The 21,862-nt window shown below is 35.1% G+C and overlaps 1 protein-coding gene across 1 annotated transcript in view; it reads right to left on the reverse strand.

The window, feature by feature from the left end:
• The window catches only part of orb2, a 128,109-nt gene that overhangs the window by 64,255 nt on the left and 41,992 nt on the right, over positions 1-21,862 (reverse strand). The window contains exon 2 of the mRNA XM_068771090.1: positions 20,662-20,746. Coding sequence (XP_068627191.1) covers positions 20,662-20,746 — 85 coding nt within the window. The remainder of the gene's footprint in view (positions 1-20,661; positions 20,747-21,862) is intronic.

Consider the following 21,862-nt stretch of genomic DNA (forward strand, 5'->3'; position numbering starts at 1 on the left):
TATTAATTTTTGTTTGTACACCGATTTGTCTAATTTAAAATCGTTATTGCGAGAATTAATTTCATTTGCAAATGCACTATAATGTAAAAAGATGCATAGATAATTAATTATTATACTCATGAATATTTATAATCTGTTGAAAAAGAGGTCAGTCATTTTTCAAGGTTCTGTTGTAATACTTTATATTATATTGTTTTTAGACGCTCGTGGAAAATGATACAATGTCATTTAATTGAGAGATATAATATATTCAACATAATAATTTATGTTTTAGTATATTTATATATATATATATATATATGCCTAAACTATTTTTAATTTGATTTATATGGGATAACTGTAACGAAATATGTTGTTAATATATATGATTATGATTTTAGTCATACTTTTGTTAGTAAATTTTATTAAAAAAAACGTTTGGAAAAATGCTAAATACTTAAGTTCTTTTTTATAAAACGAAACACAGCAGTATTTAAGGGATATTTAAAAAAAATGATTATGTTTATATTTTTTAGTTTATTTTCTTTAATAAACTTATTAAGTTAAATGCAAAAAATTATTTATTGTCTGGGGCGATGTATATATTAATAAAAATATACGATGCATATAATAATAATATATATTAATGAAAAATATATATATTAATAACCTATATCCTATTGCCTATGTATATATCCATCAGCATATAAAATGTAAATATAAAATTTTGGTAAATTGAATAAGATAAACTCACAAATCATTAAAAAAAAACTTCACTCGTAATCACAGATACAAAATAAATCACAACGCTATAAACAAATTATTTGCTCCACTATATTTATAACATAGGTTCAGTATTCGACGCACTATATCTGTCTTTAACTGAAACACGTCGACGCAGAGCTAAACACGCGTGCGGTTTTATTGCCGGCCAAACCAAAACTGGTGGCACTATTGTGATGTTATCTACTACGCGGCCGATTTAAAAAGTATGTTGACATTTGATTATTTTGTTCGGTCTATTTGTCACTTGGAGATATTCATTGATAACTGTCACATTATTTTTATAATATGGCGAACGAAAGTCACGTAGTCCAACAAATTTTCAAGATGAAGTGGTAAAAGACGGCCGTTGGGACCTTAAGGTTCTAAGCGAAGACCTCCAATCCCAGCGATGGACATCCACATAAGCAGGGCAGATGACCATTAACACGTTCACTGCGGCTTGAGGCCGATTCAGCCTCATGGTAGCACTGGTGCGGCGCGTAAAACTCGTGTTTTCTCTCTAGTGCGGCGGCTGTTTACTCTCAACCGAAACATGAGGCAGAAAAGGCCTCAACCGCACTACTAGGAAGTTCAGCTTGAGGCTGATTCGACCTCAGCCGCACCAGCTGAAAGTTCTTCAAAATTGGGCTCGCAGTGAACGTGTTAATGAGGTCTTCAATGCTAGAAGCAGAGAGCTTATAAAAAACAAAAATAATATACTTAGTATGGTGGTAAGTTTTAGAAATGAGGAGATCATGATATTGACCAGAATTTGAAGTGACAGGAGGCAAGCCTACTAACGCGTGGAAAAAAACAAATGGCGGCTGTTTTTTTAGGTTCTGGAGTAGACGCCACGGACAGGCAATCCTATCGTAGAAAGTCCACCCGGGATCTGGACAGATGACCTGGTTAAAGTCAGAAAACGCTGGATGCTTATATCCAGCTGATAATAACGATGATGAAATTATAACCAGAATTGTGGTGATAACGTATATATCTATTTATTAGGGATACCGGAAAGTAATGTCGCATTCTTAAGTTAAATTCACACGACTACATTTTTAAAAAGTTTTTATTTCTGATCAACAATATATTCACCTTCGTTATCAACAACCTTTTGCCATCTAGTATACAATGCCGGAGTGGTAACAAATCAATCGGTTTTTCGGTAAAAGATGTCGACAGAAACGACTTTCTGGTAACCCTAATATTCACATAATATTCATTGTACAACAAGAGTATGTAGAAATAAATAATATGATTATTTTTGACGTATGACCTCTGTCGCGAAAATGTTAGGTAAGAAAAGGACCAATATTTAGCCACTTCCGCACATGCAGTGGTAGTCGTGCAACAAAGTGCACCGCCCGCCAGCCCGCTGATAAATGCGTATGCGGCAAACAATGCGAATCACACAACTGCCACCGCCAAATCACTCAACACGTGTTTCATCCCACGGGGCATCTTCAGGTGTTATGTTACACCGATTACTGCCAAACATAGAGTGGCTAAATATTGGTCCTTTTCTTACTTAGGATGGGCTTCCGCAAGGTAACGCCTGATTCCATTAAAAATGTTAGGTGTATACAAAAAATGCATTAGACTCGTGTTTTCTGATGCTATTGTTGTCTACTCCTGAGGTCATATCATTCGATATCCAACCAGTCTGGTCGGAAACGAAGTCTAGTCTTATATCACAGGAGACGAACTCCTGGTCATACTAGATAGAAGAGTTCCTGGAGTTTCTTCCGCCAATTCTTCCAGCGCTAGCTCTTTTTGAAGTGGCAGTAATGATATTAACCACGCAATAGCAACCGCCCAAGCCGTATGTACTCGTACGTAGGTTTACCCCTCTTGGACCTTGTGTCGGAATGCCAAACTGGTACCATCAACGAGTAACAGCCCAAGTTGAAATCCCCTCGCAGGGGCGCTTGAATCTAGTCACTTTATACAGCGTTCACCAAAGGTCTCCTAATCCAGTAAAATAGTAGTAGTGTATAGTATAGTATATAGTAATAGTAGTAGTATGTAGTGACCCGAGCGGAGGCTCCCCCAGAAACCCTCGACATTTGCTACTTTAAAAGAAGTCTAGCTAGGCTAGGCTAGGCGCACTTTCACCTCGCCACTTCAAACTCGCAGAATTTGGAAATGCCATTTGAATGGCAGTGAGAGTTTTGTAACAAAAAACAGAACCGTTTCACCCAGATCACTACCGGTTCGGAGTGGTGTCGAGGTAACTCTCTACAGCGAACTCAACCTTCCATCAGTCCAGAAATTCTTTCAGGCTTGCTCCAAAACCTACTTTGGTACAGCCTCTTCCCATCCCTGTCTTCATTTCCTTCACTTGGCGAACACATCTTGCTACACCCCTGAAGACTAGAAAGAGGAGTCCTAAAGATATCCTCACCGATCCCATTTCAGGGTTTCCTCAATCCAAACCCCACACTACATACGCCACAGTCATTCAGTGATACAACACGTGAGTCAACACTGATAACCCCACTTCTTCGTACAGCGAGGGCTGTCCGAGGTAGCATCGTATCATACCTGAGATTGCTGAGTGGTCCTCGCTGCCATCTATGCCGCACACTCCACACTTACACTTACACATGGATTTTTTTTACAGACTCTATCGTTTTTTGAACTCGTCACCGATAAAGCTGTCTACCTCTGGTCTAATACCATCCATGTATCCATAGAAGAAACCTATTCACTCTTTTCTTGAAGACTCCTATCTAGTTGGCTGGAAACAACGACACTGGTACGTTGTTCCATACCTTGGCTGTTCCAACTGTAAAAGTAATGTCAATACGATTACTACGGGTTAAAGTGATTTCAATCGTGTACGGATGTCGTGAATCCAGGCGTCTTGTTGTCCGATGGAAGAAAGGATATGGAGGAATCGATTCATGTAACTCCAACGCAATCTTAAAAATGCAGTAATAAGTGGAGAAAAAATTAAATACAAATGGCGATCTTATCGCAAAAGGCAATTAAATGACAAGCGCTGAATGGAGAATTAGTTTATAAAGAAAAATAGAGAACGCGATCATCAAGCAAGAGTTGTTTATATTTATATGTGTAAATATTTATTGATACTTTAAGAGAATTATAAAAGACTTAATCATAACATAACATGAAAAATACGATATAAAACAATGTGTATTTTAAATATAAAAAAACACGGATGCATTAAGTAAAATAAAATTTGTACATTAAATATATAAAGTTATGTATAATAAATAACAAATTAATTTTAAAAACAATCGTTAAGACATGAAACAAAATCAAAAGATATGATCTGGCAAATAATATATTCAAAATTTAAGTCTAGACATTTTCATAAAGAGATGTTGTGTAAATAATAACTGAAGTCATTACATTCTGGTGAGAAGGCTTTGAGTTAATTGTATATTATATATATACATATACATATATCATTACATATTTGAAAGCAGTGGTAGTCCAGTGGTAGAGAACTGAAGATCTGCTATCGCTAATAAACAATAAATGCTAATATACAATCTTATATAATTCACACTTTGTGCAATAACTATATAGGATTGCCACTGCCCAGAAGTTTCCTGAGGAGGTACCATAACCAAATCGCCAACCTGCCTACCTAGCATGGCGATCATGGTATATCCCTTCATAGATATCTTCACATCTAAGGCCTGAAACGATGGTTAAAACTCAAAGTGAAACTACGTAACGGTAGAGCAGTTCATCACCGATAACGCATTAGTTGTAGACTAGTCTTTAGGTGTTGAGAGATCTTGAACAATACCCAGCATTGGGCGTCGATGGGCTGAAACGACGACGAAATATATAACTACATACACATACAGTTATTGTACGAAAGCATTAAAAAAATATAAATCTAGTTGTAGTAACGAATCTATGACTTCACAAAAACATACTATGTTCCTTTTGTAGATATAAACTATCAAATAAAATCTACATAATCGTGCATCGAGTCCAGTTCTTAATTCATGTTAAAATCCCCAAAGGTCAATTCTAATTTTAAATAATTTCAAAGAAGATAGTACATCTTGGAAATGATCTATTTGAATTCGGGTTATTTCAAAGCTTATTATGTAATTTTGCGTAAATATAAAATAAAGTTTAGTCCATCTGTATTTCTCTCGCTTGTTCTTTTCAAGTCTGATATATATTATGCCACCCGAAAAGTTGGTAGAGTCAACTTGAAGTCAATGAAAAATGTTATTTTGTTGTTCCTTTTTTTGACCTCTTGTACCCTATTGTGGGTTGACAGGGACAAGTGGCTTTTATCACCTATACGATTTGATACAAGAAAAGGTTCTCTGGTTGTGGAAGTCGCAAAGGCTCAAGCCACATAGAAAAAGTAATCAATACTAGAGCTGTTACAACAATCTATAAGTTGATACCGCAACAAAATAAACCCCGAGGAAGATCCAGAAAGAGATAACTGATATGTCTACAGGAAAATCTGAGGAGTAACGGAAGGTAGACATCTTGGTAGAGAAAGACGAAGAGTAGAGCGAGATGGAAGAGGATCGAGGAGGATGCCAAGATAAATAAAGGGTTGTAATGTTGCCTCTATCTAGCAGTAGACTTGCTATTTCTGAAATAAAGAAACTGTTTGAGGTCTTTTAGGCTCTTCCCAGATCAGCATGCGTTTGGGACCAACGTTGTTTTAATTTGAATAATGTCAATAGAAGACCTCAAGCTACTTATAAGATGTTAACTTAAGCGATCCTATGTATAAATGAATACTAATCTGAGTTAACGTTATCTATGGAGCCTTCGAGCGTAGTTGCTATTCACAGTTCTAGGCTAAACAACTTCAGCGATCCCATGAAGTACTACTAGTAAGTAAAGTACCAGACCGAGGCAGTGGTTTTTGAGGTACACCTCGCGGTTATTTACTGCAGAGATTTAGACTAAACGTCTTCAGTGATCTGGTGAAGTACATAAGGTACCGGAACGAGGGGAGCCCTTGAGGTATGCTTTGAGCTCATTTACTGCAAAGAGTCATAGACTAAACTCCTTCAGCGATTCGATAAAGTACATGAAGTACCAGACCGAGGCGTGGTTCTTGAGGTACCACTCGAGCTTATTTACTGTAAAGAGTCATAAACTCAACGCTTTCAGTGATCCGGTGAAGTACATAAGGTACCGGACCAAAACGAAGTCTTTGAGGTATGCCTCGAGCTTATTTACTACAAAGAGCCATAGACTAAACTCCTTCAGTGATTCGATAAAGTACATGAAGTATCAAACCGAGGCATAGTTCTTGAGGTACCGTTCGAGCTTATTTACTGCAAAGAGCTACAGACTAAACGTCTTCAGTGATCTGGTGAAGTACATAATAAGGTAGCGGCTTGAGGCGAGGTTCCTAAGGTACTCCTCGAGCTTATTTACTGCAAAGAGTCATAAACTAAACTCCTTCAGTGATTCGATAAAGTACATGAAGTACCAGACCGAGGCGTGGTTCCTGAGGTACCGTTCGAGCTTATTTACTGCAAAGAGCTACAGACTAAACGTCTTCAGTGATCTGGTGAAGTACATAAGGTAGCGGCTTGAGGCGAGATTCCTTAGGTACTCCTCGAGCTTATTTACTGCAAAGAGTCATAGACTAAACTCCTTCAGCGATTCGATGAAGTACATGAAGTATCAAACCGAGGCATAGTTCTTGAGGTACCGTTCGAGCTTATTTACTGCAAAGAGCTACAGACTAAACGTCTTCAGTGATCTGGTGAAGTACATAAGGTAGCGGCTTGAGGCGAGGTTCCTAAGGTACTCCTCGAGCTTATTTACTGCAAAGAGTCATAAACTAAACTCCTTCAGTGATTCGATAAAGTACATGAAGTACCAGACCGAGGCGTGGTTCCTGAGGTACCGTTCGAGCTTATTTACTGCAAAGAGCTACAGACTAAACGTCTTCAGTGATCTGGTGAAGTACATAAGGTAGCGGCTTGAGGCGAGGTTCCTAAGGTACTCCTCGAGCTTATTTACTGCAAAGAGTCATAAACTAAACTCCTTCAGTGATTCGATAAAGTACATGAAGTATCAAACCGAGGCATAGTTCTTGAGGTACCGTTCGAGCTTATTTACTGCAAAGAGCTACAGACTAAACGTCTTCAGTGATCTGGTGAAGTACATAAGGTAGCGGCTTGAGGCGAGGTTCCTAAGGTACTCCTCGAGCTTATTTACTGCAAAGAGTCATAAACTAAACTCCTTCAGTGATTCGATAAAGTACATGAAGTACCAGACCGAGGCGTGGTTCCTGAGGTACCGTTCGAGCTTATTTACTGCAAAGAGCTACAGACTAAACGTCTTCAGTGATCTGGTGAAGTACATAAGGTAGCGGCTTGAGGCGAGGTTCCTAAGGTACTCCTCGAGCTTATTTACTGCAAAGAGTCATAAACTAAACTCCTTCAGTGATTCGATAAAGTACATGAAGTATCAAACCGAGGCATAGTTCTTGAGGTACCGTTCGAGCTTATTTACTGCAAAGAGCTACAGACTAAACGTCTTCAGTGATCTGGTGAAGTACATAAGGTAGCGGCTTGAGGCGAGGTTCCTAAGGTACTCCTCGAGCTTATTTACTGCAAAGAGTCATAGAATAAACTCCTTCAGCGATTCGATAAAGTACATGAAGTACCAGACCGAGGTGTGGTTCTTGAGGTACCACTCGACTTTATTTACTGTAAAGAGTCATAGACTCAACGCTTTCAGTGATCTGGTGAAGTACATAGGGTACCGGCTTGAGGCGAGGTTCTTGAGGTACTCCTCAGGTTTAGTTACTGTAGATAGATCTAGACTAATCGGCTTAAATGCTATACCGCGTCTACCCCAGTGTAACTGTTAATGCTATCGGAAATAGTAAAAGTTCCTGACCAAAATGAAAATATATTCGTAACTTTGTATATAAATACTTAACGAATACTAGACGTGGAATAGCCTTTTCAAATTATCCGGATAGTTGCCGCTACAATGCGGCAAAATTGAAACGTACCCCGCGCGTTCCGAATTCATCTAAACGTTATGCATATATAAAATGGCCGCGTCTCATTTTCCGAGTTGTTTCGCGGTAGGGAGTCCATAAATTGCGACTAATTGGGATTTTTTAAACTCCATGTAATAATTACGTTCAGAAAATATTATTTAAAAAAAGAAATTGATTCGTGCTGTGCATTTTGTTCTATATTTAAAACTGTCGTTATTTTGATTAAATTAAAATAAATTATAGCACTCTCTTTATGATATTTATATCTGTTATATATTGAGACGTATGTAAAAAGTTTGTGACATAGATCACATAGCGCAAAGAACAGATTTCCGTTAAAGCCTTAAGATTCTGAGTTTAGACCATGGATCAGAAAAACGACCTTGATGTTGTCAAAAGCCTTCGGATATACGCCGCTTTAGGTCCTATTGGAAATCAATTGGGGAAACCTGTACCCAGCAGTGGAGGTTCTGAGACTTTAATGACGATCATGATGACCCAGGTATTTATAAATAAATTGAACATCAATTTACGTAAACTTTCAAGTCTTTTTGCTCCTATTTATTTAAAAAAATACAGACTCATTACTTTTCAAAATATGTTTATAGTTATCCAACACGTATGCCTGCAATGGTGAAATTGAATTGTTTAATTAAAATTTTTTAAATAAAAACTTAGGTGTAATAATTAAATTAAATTTTATATATAATAGATTCACGTTTTGTCTGTAATTAGATGTACAATTAAAATTTAACGACTATTTACCTATTTAAACTTGTACTTATTTTGTTTATTAAAGAAAAGACATTATACATATATAAAAATTTATATATATATATATATATATATATATATATATATATATATATATATATATATATATATATATATATATATATATATATATATATAAAGACAATCTTATCTATGTGTATGACAATGACAATAAATTTAAGAAAAATATCAATGTTTATAAGGTTAACAATAGAAATAAAATTTGTTATACCTTTTTGTAAGCTTCATATTAATATGTAACACTTTTGTGGGCAACTATACACTATTATATATATATATATATATATATTTATATATACACTTTGGTGTTGTGTGTTGTCTTTATCATATACGATACCACAGACATTAGCGTCCGTGCCTTTGTTTTTACATTTACATTATTCCGCATTTTTTGTTTGCTCACATATCTATATGTTGCAGTGTTTACTAACCTAAGTTACTCTAGTCTTATAAACTACTTTCAAACTTAAATCTTTAACTATTTTAAGATAAATTTAAGTAAACATTTTTTTGATCTTTGGAGTCTTGTTTGATTTTAACAACACACTAACAATGTATATTAAACATAAGGTTTCGTGCGACCACTTCCACATCCGTACTCCATATTGCCATCCCCAGGTTGTGACGCCAGTGTGTGTGGGGTCGTTGCGGATTTAGCCATGTCGATGAACCTTGCGATCGCATCTTAAGCCTAATCCGTACTTTCACTGCTATTTCAGACGAGCTTTTCTCTGAACACCAAGGCCTTCATTCTTCTGCGATATTTCTGTTTCCATCTAGCATCGAAGCTTCTAGAATATACTTCTTTATTGTTCTCTGGGTGACCTTATGCATCTTCTAAGGCAGAAAGGGACCAATATTTAGCCACCTCCGCACATGCAGTGATAGTCATGCAACAAATGCACCGCCCGCCAGCCCGCTGATAAATGCGTATGCGGCAAACAATGCGAATCACACAACCGCCACCGCCAAATTACTCAACACGTGTTTCACCCCTCCACGGGGCATCTTCAGGAGTTATGTTATACCGATTAGTGCCAAACACAGAGACTCTGTATGACTCCGCATACGCATTTATCAGCGGGCTGGCGGGCGGTGCACTTTGTTGCACGACTATCACTGCATGTGCGGAGGTGGCTAAATATTGGTCCCTTTTTTTGAATCCATGAAATCTTCTAAGGCTTCTAATGTTTTCTCCGTTGATGATAAATAAATATCCTAATTAAATAGAGAAATCCATTGTCACCCTAACGAGTAGTCACGAGCCGTTCTATTTAGAGACAAACTTTAGTCTATGTCTGCAGTTATTTTTAACCTGTAGCGAGCGGCGCGCGCCAAACTGAAAATGTCAGAAGTTGAAAAGGATGCGTTCGTGCTTTATGGTCGTGTGCGTTCATTTACGTCACACACACCCGGCCCGATGGGATGTGTAACGCGAGGTAAAACTACGTACTTCATGACATTCAAGAGGTCTATGCAAAGGTTAAAGAAACTCAGCCAATATGTGACTTTCATTCTAGCCGTATCTAAAACTGACACATTTATTACAATATTAATTATTGTATTTTCTATCTACTTCGGATATATAAAATTAATTGTTAGTTCGGGAATAATCAGTGGTTTACACAAGTTAATTTTGATTTTAGTCGTATCTAAACCTGACACATATACTTCAATATTTTACCTGTTTAGTCTATATCTTAATATTGCATTTTCTGTCTATTTCGGATATCTAAATTTATTATTAGTTTAGGAAAAATTAGAGGTTTACACGTGTTAACTTTGATTTTAAACGTGTCTAAACCATGTACTTCACACATTAGTGTATATCTTAATTTTACATTTTCTTTCTATTTCGGATATCTCACGCTGATTTTTCCTAAATTTATTCCTAGTTTAGGATAAATCTGTGAGTAAACCTTTGTTAATGATGTGTTCAAAAGTCATCTTATCACTAATATTAATTAATATTCAACATCTATGTCTTCCTCTCTTTCTCTCTCTCACTGAAGCCAAACACATACATATTTATGGGTGTGTGTGTGGCTTGGTATAAAAGGTGAAGCATCGACCAAAGACTTAACTAGAAGTACTATTATAGCAAATATACACTTAGATGCTAGCTTTTTAAAATTCAAATATGGAAGGAACTTCTCTACATTTGAATTTTAAATTACTCACTCATCACGATATCTCTGGAACCATAAGGCCTTAAGTCTTAAAATTTGGTGACAATATTTCTTTTACTTCTACCCAATCAGCTAAGATTTTTTTTCTGATCTTACTAAATTACATCCGCAAGAGAAGTTTAGAGAGTGATTATTAAGTTCACGAAGGAGATAATAGGTATAATATATAAATATACACTGTATTTAAACTAACGATACATATAATAATGAACTAAACGTTGCGTAGGCAAAGGGGAGATATAGCATAATCGCCATTGGCAGGCGAATTGGCGATCGTAGTGTGGTATTATTGTACGCAAATATCGCTGCTGTCCACCCTCTGGAAACTTGTGAGCAGTGGCAATCCTATATAATATACAAAGTATGAATCATTTAAGTTTGTATCCCGGAAATCGAACTTGGGATAACTGCACAGGCTTTGTTTCTGCAAGGCTTTAAATATGTGTTTATATTACAGTTTTTTTTATACTTAACCTTTACACACCTCTTTTTATTAACGTCAAATTTCCGCGCTATTTTTTAAGTATATAAAATATAATTAAGCTAAATAAGAGACGGAGGTAATGAATGATTAAATATCTTAGCGAAATGTCGACAAAAGTTGGTTGTCAAGCGACTTGTGATCTTGAAACGATACCTAAAGTAAGAGACCACGATTCATATGTCTATTGTATAATAATCAACTTTATAATAAATTTTACAACTACCTCACATAGTGAATAGGTACATTAATGACGTTGGTATGACTAAAATGAACTGGCCAGCATGGTTGCCTGACATGAATCTCATAGAACAGTGATTCCCAAAGTGGTCTATATCGACCCCTGGGAGTCTATGACAACCTGCAAGGGGTCTACGTCAGCGAAAAAAAATTTGGGGGTCCATGAAATGAAAATGGGGGTCCACGATAGTGGATCTCAACATATACACTGATAGTACCTATTTACTTACATCATACTATCTTATAACATCAAAACATTAACATTATTTATAAAAGTACCTATAAAGTAATAAATTATGTTTATTTAATGTTACGTATATTTTATGTAACTTACAAAATTTTATTTTGAGTATATAGATAGAAAATATTTTTAACACTAAACTTCACTACAGTTACAAATTTACAGGAAATCAATATCAGGTAAGTAGGGGGTCTACCCAACACGGAAAAACATAGCAAGGGGTCTACGACACAAAAAGTTTCTAGAACTTTGTCATAGAACATGCCTGGAATATTCTGGGAAGAGGAGTTCGACAGTGAAATCCAGCTCCCAGAAATGTTCATGATTTAAAACTCGCACTGGTGGAAGAATGAGACCAATTTGCCTCAAGAATAAATCGACAATCTTATTTTAATATGGGCAATCGTATACAAGCATTAATAATGGCTCGCGGGAACAATACTCGATATTGATTTCATTTTTTTTGTGTTTATTTTAAAATTAAACCGATAATAACTGAAAAGGAAAAATTCAAATCGCTCGTTCTTATAATCTCAGCATTAATTTTGAAAAATAAATATTTAGGAGCTAGATAAATTATTATTTTTAGTAATTTGAGCAAAGGTAATTATTTTGTATAAAATGTCGAAAAAAATATGTCCAATAAATAGTTTTTTTTTGTGTTTTCATGATTGTGCCGGTGTGTGTAGAAAATATAATACATTGTATTAACAAAATTAATCTGCATGTAAAAATTTAAAGATGCTATTCTTAGGTACGAGTCATTTTCTAGGATATCTAATAGAACAAGTCCTAATTGTGTTATAAACAGGTTCCGACGTGTGAAGTGAATATGTCTGCGTAATAGAGACCGTCGTTTGGCTCGGATGACATAGAAGAGAAATATACTTAAATAACACAGTATATAGATAGTAATATAGATAATAAATAAAATATTACATTTTATTTATTATCTATATTACAAAATGATGTGAAAATAACTTAACCCCTAATAACCTGATTTACGAAAGTGTTTTTTTAATATTACTGTGTTTGCTTGAGGGTCTAGATGAAGGGAATTTTTTTTTTAATTTCGTTGGAAAGAATATTATACAATAGTAAAATTCGTACAGCCAATCTATAAAAAAAACTAATAGTAATGTTAATTCTTTTTAAAAGATTGGTATCAAAATTGAAACGCTAGGCTATTAAGGGTTAAAAATAAAGTGTATGGTAGTCGAGCCAATAATCAATATGTCAACTATACTCATTACAATGAATTTTTTATACCTTTTATTTTATTATAATCACAAAGTATATGAAGTATTTAAAAAGATATATAATTTGACGTATATATATTAGGGTGATCGGAAAGTAATGTCGCTTTCTTAAGTTAAATCCACATGCATTTTAATAAGTTTTTATTTCTGATCAACAATATATTCACCTTCGTTATCAACAACCTTTTGCCGTCTAGTATACAAATTTTCAATGACGGAGCGGTAAAAAATCAATCGTTTTTTTTTGTAAAATATGTCGACAGAGACGACTTTACTTTTCGATCCACCTAATATTTTTTATGAAATGAATTTACGATAGTATCGGTTTTGATACGTACCTATTTTGTCCACAATTCTGCTAAACTCATACGCAAGTTAAAGATTTTTCAAATTTACATAAAATATTAATATTTTTTAATATGTTTGTCAATATAAATAGATTTAAAAGATCATGTATTTAATGTCGTATTAGGAATACATTTAATTTTTTTACTTTTGTATATTCATACTTCGATTTACTATTTTGTGAAGCCGGGGTTAAATATTTTTCGTTTATTTTCATCGTGGAATAAATGGCACATTTGACGGTGAATTGCAATAGGAGTTGAATCTTAAAACCTTGGGTTAGATATTGTTCATTATAAATAAAAACTTGTTAAAAATGTAGTCGTGTGAATTTAACTTAAGAATGCGACATTACATTCCGATCCCACTAATATATACATAATCGGTCGTGGTTGACCACTTATGTATATATTTAGACTCAATATGAACATGAATTGTGTTGTTTATTTATTTTATTTAATCGGCCTTCTTACAAACTATGTAAAGGGGTACTTAATGCCTCTACGAGTCACCGTAAACCTGCAGTTATAATTAGTGGACAGAGGATATAATACATATATATATATATATATATATATATATATATATATATATATATATATATATATATATATATATATATATATAATATATATGTATATATATATATTTATGTGTGTATATATATATTCTTTTACTTCTTTACAGCCGATGGATACCCACTGCGAGGAATAGGCCTTCCTCAAAGATCATCACGATGACCACTCCTGCGCAGCCCGCATCTAGGTACTTCTCACAAACTTAATTATGTTGTCAGTCCACCTTGTAAGTATTGGCTCGTGCCCCCCCCCCTCCCCGCTACTCGAGAACCTTTCCACCACAACTACCATCGGTTGCACTATGTGCCCCAAGAGCATTACATCGAGCTACGTCGATGATCTTGGTTCTTCTGTACATCTCCCCATTTATGATTCGATTTCGCAGCGAAACTCCGAGCATAGCTCTCATCATTGTCCTGGGTAGGTTTGATCTCTCTTATGAATTCTGTCATAAGTGACCGCGGCTCTGTTAAAGACTTCCGTCATCAAATATCGCGGTGTTTTTGACAAAAAAAGGTTTAGGAGCTTCCCGAACGTTACCCGTTGGATTTTGATTCGGAATTTATTTATTTTACTACTTTGTAATATAAACAAATAATAATTAAACGTAAAGAATAGATTTTTTTAAAATGCAAAAACATTGCTTTCATATCAATCCGATGTTATATAACGATATATATTCATTCTATTGTTAAGTTTTTAGAAATATCATTGGTATGGAATTTTCTACTGTTTCGTATAAAATCGTGTTTTGTTTTTAAGGTACCGTTTTAAGAATCTTTCATAGACCTATCATTTTAAGAACAGGGACTTTTTTATTTTAAATAATTTCCGTTTTTCTTTTATTATCACTCTCCTCTTCTGTTCTTTACAACACGTCTATCTTCGTCACACTATTTTATACAGTATCGATTTAGATTTCTATTATATTTATTTTACGAGAGTTTTAAGAGCGCGGTGATGGTAAATGAATATGCATTTGTGACGATACAAAACCAACAATGTCGCCGAGTGAGAATGCTAGCTAATAACCGAGTCCAAACTCAAGGCCTCTGCACAAAAGGCTCCTAGTGTGTTACGCAAGCGGCGCCCAAAGATCTACTATCGATAGAAGTGACAGAGCGCACTTGTCGTCACATGACTTTTAATTCAAATTTAAATAAAGAAATTCTTTATTCAAAATACAATGGATTCCATTTGTTTTTGACGTAGAGTTTATTCTACTAACTGTTTAGATTATAAATATCTTAGAACTAAAAAAAGCAGGCAAAAGAATTTCAGAAGGATTATGAATTTTTAAGAATTTAAAATTACATATTGAAAAAACATAGAAACAGAATGAAAAAGTATTTAATGGAATCAGGCGTTACTTCGCGGAAGTCCATCCTAAGTAAGAAAAGGACCAATATTAAGCCACTTCCGCACATGCAGTAATAGTCGTGCAATAAAGTGCACTGCCCGCCAGCCCGCTAATAAATGCGTATGCGGCAAACAATGCGAATCACACAACCGCTATCGCCAAATTACTCAACACGTGTTTCAACCTTCCACGGGGCATCCTCAGGACTGCATCGTAACAATGACTAACTGGTAGAGAATGCCGGTAGAGTATACGGTCTTATGTTCGTTCATGTCAGCTGATAGATCCCTACTGTAAGGTACAGGCCTCCACTAAAGTTACTACGCCAAAAAAGCATACCCACGCTCTCAAAAACCTTTTGACTAGAACTGCCATACCCTCGAGCAATTCTTCGAGTTCCTTCGGTGAGTGGTTTCTGCAGATCTTCTCATTTCCGATTCGATCTCAAAGCGAAATTCCAAATTTAAATAAATAAAAATAATTATTAAAATACGAAGCCACATCTAGTGATACTATATCTATATTTAGTTTTGCAACAGAACCGCCTTTACGAAGGCGGTTAGTATTGTAACGTCAACAAGTCCATCTCCGTCTCAAACTGCGACATAATTTCATTGTTTCACGGAATATACATCTTCATACAACGTGTAACTAGCTGCACTGGATACGTATATAATACAGAGTGATCTGATATACGTACAAAATGTTTAAAGTGAAGAATGTATAGCTTATTTATTCAGTAAAAACATTAAACCTTTTACACCTATTTCTAATCACACTGTATAAAATACACTCATTTCTCTATTGGAATATATCAAACTGACAACTCCTGGCAGTACAAAATCTGTAGAGATAGATAGGTAAACAATAAATAATTTTAACATGTAGTAATCTGAATTTTTATAACGCATTTTCTTTCATTGATTTTTGTAGAGTGACCTATACCTTGCAATACGCGTCTAAAAGAAGAAACAGAAGAAGAATTGACAATAAATAAGCTTTACATTCAACCTTTAAAGTTTTCATATTTTCCTATATTCAATCAATCTGTATATTGTTAAAGAAATTGTGCCGCAACCAGAATATTAAATTTAAAAGAGGAAAGGAAGGTATGATGGAGTCATTAAAAGTCTACAAGGAAGGCGTATGTCCAGCTGTGGGCTTCCTATGAATGTAATTATTAAAGATGAAAATCCCCTCACCAACCGCTCTCTGCATTGGAAACTCTAGTGGTACTAACGTAAATAAAATGTAAATCCATCCTAGGGTACGTTCTTCAAGACGTTACTTAAACCTTCGTTCTTCTACCACGGTAATTCAAGACCTCGTCAATTCAAAAGTTAAGAAAAGGACCAATATTTAGCCACTTCCCCAAATGCTGTGGTAGTCGTGCAACAAAGTGCACCGCCCACCAGCCCGCTGATAAATGTGCATGCGGCAAACAATGCGAACTACACAACCGCCACCGTTAATTCACCCAACACGTGTTTCACCCCTCCACGGGGCATCTTCAGGAGTTATGTTACACCGATTAGTGCCAAATACCGAGTCAGTTCAAAAGCTGGTGGAAGTTTAAGGCCCCCAATACAAAGAGCCACAACACGATACAACCACTCCAACATTCATAACATGATCTTGTTACACAGTTGGTACAAGTGTTATTAAACAGGCAGTAGTAACTGACCAAATCGAGGTTCGAATCTCTCGGGCGCCCTTGTCTCAAAGTCCTAAGTAAGTATTATAAACAAGTTATAGCTGATGTTCCCTCAGGAGCTTTGAGTCTAATTACTCAATGGAGCGTCCACAGAAACAAACTAAGATTTCAGTGACCTCCTGATCCGGTAAAGAAGTATCATGTTGCCACACGACCTGAAGCTCCTCTAGAAGCCCTCATGCTATGTCACGCCATTTGATCACCAGTGAAGGTCCGGTCAAATAAACAAAAAACCTGTGTTGTTTTTTTCTTCTTTATTGACCCCGCTATTGTGCGCCTCTCATACTTCTAACTAGTTTGGTATAAGTAAGAAAAGGGCCAATATTTAGCCACTTCCGCACATGCAGAGGTAGTCGTGCAATAAAGTGCACCGCCCGCCAGCCCGCTGATAAATGCGCATGCGGCAAACAATGCGAATCACTCAACTGCCACCGTTAAATCACTCAACATGTGTTTCACCCCTCCATGGGACATCTTCAGGAGTTATGTTACACCGATTAGTGCCAACAACAGACTCTGTGTTTGGCACTTTGTTGCACGACTAAGAATAAGTTCTTTTGTTACTTAGGATGGATTTCCGCAAAATAACACCTGTTTCCATTAAATAGTTTGGTATAGGGATTTTTATTTTTTTAATTAAGTCTCTCTCATATATTATTTTGTTTTCGCGCTCTTCTACCACGCGTATAAGATCTTTCATTCTTTTCGTTTCTTCCTACATTTCATCTGTCTTACCCTTTCACTACATTTTCTCCCTTTTTCGATTCATCACCTCATTCCTCAGGTTTTTCAGGATGTTGTCTTTATGTAATCCGGAGACAAATAGAAATATGATTTTCGTTTTAAATAATATAATATATATGTCCTCTGTTCCTGTCTCCTGATGAGGAAGTGGAAGTATCTAGGTGATGGCAAACGTTCATATATGAATTGCTCTAACCACTAGATAGAACATTATCATTGCATTGCTAACCAGGGGTGTCAAACTCGCGGTCCGAACATGAACATTTTTGTAGCTCTTTCAATATGACTTATGAATAAGTAAAAAATAAAAATAATAATAGCGGTCCACATAAAATTAAACATTGATTTATTTGTTAATTTAGCTTTTGAGATTTGCAACCCTCTTTTGATGAACTTTGAAACTTTTGTTTGAATTTAGTTAATTATCAAGACAAACAAAACACAAATGAAAATCTGTAATATAATTACTGGTTTTAATGAATGAATTGTTTAAGATTTTATGCAGCTCTCCGTTTTTATAATCACTGCCGTCCCCGTTCGTGTACGTGGGCGAGGTGAGGTACCGCAGACCGCTAAATAGGAAGTCGCGCTATATTGTTGTATGAGAGACTCGTGTCGCGATGAAACGTGTACTAATAATTATGGGTACATACATACATATATATATGGCTCATTTTCATTTTGCTTTTCGATTAATTTGTAATTTTCATACTTGAAATGCAATGAAAACTATTATGAATTGAAAACATATTAATAAATATGAATATATTTTTTATTAAAAAAAAAGAGACAATGTATTATTCACCCACGCTTGCTTTATATTTTTCACTAGAGTGCACTTTCTTCAGAATCGATTTGTCGTGCTTAATTTTGTCATAAAATTCACTGCATGACATGTTCAAGTTGACAACGCATTCTTCCATCCTCTCCGATCGTCAGACCACATTTTTTTTTTCTGTGAAAAAATTCTTTCCACTGGCGCTGAAGTACCGGGTAGACATATAGCAAGCTCCACATTTTTTTTTAATTTGGCACCTCAATATGCTTGTGAAAATGGGTGAATAGCTGGACCCGTTTCTCGGAGTAATTAGCTTCATTAAGCTTCACTAATGCAGACCGGCCGGGACGCCGGGACAGGGATCTCAAACCGGGACTATCCCGGTCAAACCGGGACGTATGGTAAGCCTATATATATATATATATATATATATATATATATATATATATATAGGAAGGTCAGCCGGAATTAAAACAATTTCTCAATAAATACTCTTTTCTTATAGTACTTTTTTGTTATTGCACGAATCCCTACAACCATTTATTATTCTTATTTTGACAATGTTTACAGAAACTTATCTATACAGCAATACAATTTGGGGGAAACGAAGTCGTTCTAAATGTTTCTCAACGTGTTGCCCACGCCCCAAAAAGGCCAATTTGATTGTTAAGGGGTGCAATTCTAAAGTAGACTTGACTTTAACCCTTTCGCTTTAATATAAAATTATATATGTTACATTGGGAGGTATTTACATAAAAGGTTAAAAAATACGGGTTTAACCCAAAAATTGTGATAGACATCTGTATATCTAACGTATCTATTAGATGAAACATATTTGGTCCAGTAATAAAGGTGCAGCTTGTTAACAATTGGCCATGAATAGTAAAAAAATAATCCTAATTTGGAATCTTATAATCTTATACGTACAAAACATATGGATTGAATTTTGTCTATACACTAATTTAAAAAAATTTTGTAATAAAAATGAATTGTGTTAGTTGTATGGTTATGTTATTAATTAAGTTACTTATGGCATATTATTTTGTCATGGATTTTGTCGTTTTTTTGTAAAAAAAAAAAAAACTTTGACATCTTACACGAATGTAGAACATAACCTCAAATTATATTATATATTATTTTTTATACATGTGACATTAAAAATTTTTAGTTACTTTAAGTAAAATGAAAAATAAACTGACTTATTATTCGTAAATAAAACAGTCTTTATAAATGTAAAAATAAAATAACAATTTGTTAAAACTCAAGTTCCCCGCTTCATTGTGAAAGATGCGAATGAGCGAAACAAATATAGAGCGTAAAGATACGATAGAGAGGGACAGCGTTACTAGACAGGCGTCAAACTCACGTGACATCTAGATACAGAACAATAGATGCCTTAAGCCGCGTTTTCACTAAAGAAATTTATCTTTTTTACTGTTTCATGTAATATATTTTTAGAAACTTATTTTGATGATGAATTATTAATACATAATATAAATATTAAGCACCTAAAGAGTCTAACATTTATTAACGATTCTATTATATTATGCTGATATATATTATATTTTAATTAATATAAATATTTTTGTTACTATTTAAAATGATAAATGGACAGTGGAAAGGCGATAACCTTAAGGAATATTTTGATATCGTAACACACACACTTTTATTCTTTTTTAAGCAAAGCCTTGATAAAAATATAGATTGAGGAAAGGCTCCACAACTAGGAAAATTTCTGTAGTGGAATAAAAATTGAAAAATTTGTGAAGATAATAATAAAACAAAAATTTAACGCCAGTATTTCCTTAGACTTTCTTTAATTTTTACACCCCCTTAAGTAACAGATAATTTTTTATATTAAAGCGAAAGTGGTAAACGTCGTCGAGTCCTCTTTCAAAGATCACCGCCATAAGCAGTTGGGTCTGGAAGGTTCTAGAGTAGCAACCACGGACTGGTGGATGGTGATGATGATTAAATAAATAAATACGTTTTGTAATGAAAACATACAAAAACACACGGCGTATGAGACGTCATTTACGTCAAGCTCCCACAGTGGTCCACAGAACACTGATAATTGTAGTACATACAACGTACTACCCGTTGATTTTACTATCCCAAACCCATGTGTACACGCCTTAATCTTTCGCAAAGGCAAAGTCGTATTTATTTGATTTTAGTATTTCAACATCTAAAGCCTACCTTTCATGTGATCGGAGGTGTCTGCTCGCATGATGTCTGTGAGGTAGTGTTCCAATGACCTCATGTTGTCCAGTCCACCCCGCTCCTGAAATACAAAAAAAATGTTAATTAACATTTTCTTTTCACTGTTCATTACCAGGAGAAAAGTTATTTAGGTTGTCCCATAAATCAACGTCATACTGTAAAAAATATATGTCACGTATTTCAGATACTGTAAATATTATTAATGATTTTTAGTAAATTCTTGATTGAAGAGATATTTTAATTTAAAATCAGGCCGTTGCAGCATGTATTATAATCATATATATGAATTTGAAAAACGACATATAGTATTAAAAAAAACAATCCAGAAAATCTGTAATAAACTACAGAATGTGTTGTCAGTTAAAATCTTTAAATCTTTTAAACTAATTTCCAATCGCCTTGTTTAAAGTGATTTATCTGAAACTATTGAAATGTGCGACTGGCCAATAACTTTCGTTAGTACAAAGCCTTCAAGAACAGATAAACAATAATTAGTTAGAATTTCTAAACACCTTTTCTTACTATATTATAATATCGTTTTCGTTCGAATTGGCGGCAAATGAACTATTTATTCATAATTTAAAATCTTTTTACACCTATAACCAATTGCATACGTGTACGTATGTATATGTGTGAGAGAGAGAAAGAGAGAGAAAGATAGCATTCACATTTGCTATCTGTCTCCCTTTTTAATATAAGCGAAATCGGTCATAGAAACAATGTAGGCTTCACGAGTGTAGACGAAACCGCCTAATCTAGCAAAATAAACGTAGGCATCTACCCGCTGACAAACAATGCATAAAATCCCCTGACCTTTTATGAAGAGCTTAAAAAAAAAACACGCCATAATAACACATTAATCGCTGAACCTTACCGCTATTGTAATAAGAGCTATAATGGAACGCCCGTTATAAATACCACCCCACACCAATGCGAAACTAGACCATGCTGCCTGAGGTCTTGCTTCATTTTTCAGTGTCACTTACTACAGTTTCCTGCGACGATTAATACTCGACTGTATTACTATGGGTTTAAGGTCGGATTTGCGTCGTCGCGCTGTGGGTACGTCATAGCGCATTGCCGATGTGACGTCACACTGCGTAAGGGGATCTAGGTCAGTAGAACCTCGCATCGTGCCTCTGCAGTGCTGTTTATACAGAACGAATCGCACCTTTGA

This window comes from Battus philenor, unplaced genomic scaffold, assembly GCF_028537555.1.
Source record: "Battus philenor isolate CCGP_79_NKW_IND1 unplaced genomic scaffold, ilBatPhil1.0.hap1 SCAF_30, whole genome shotgun sequence".
NCBI lineage: Eukaryota > Metazoa > Arthropoda > Insecta > Lepidoptera > Papilionidae > Battus > Battus philenor.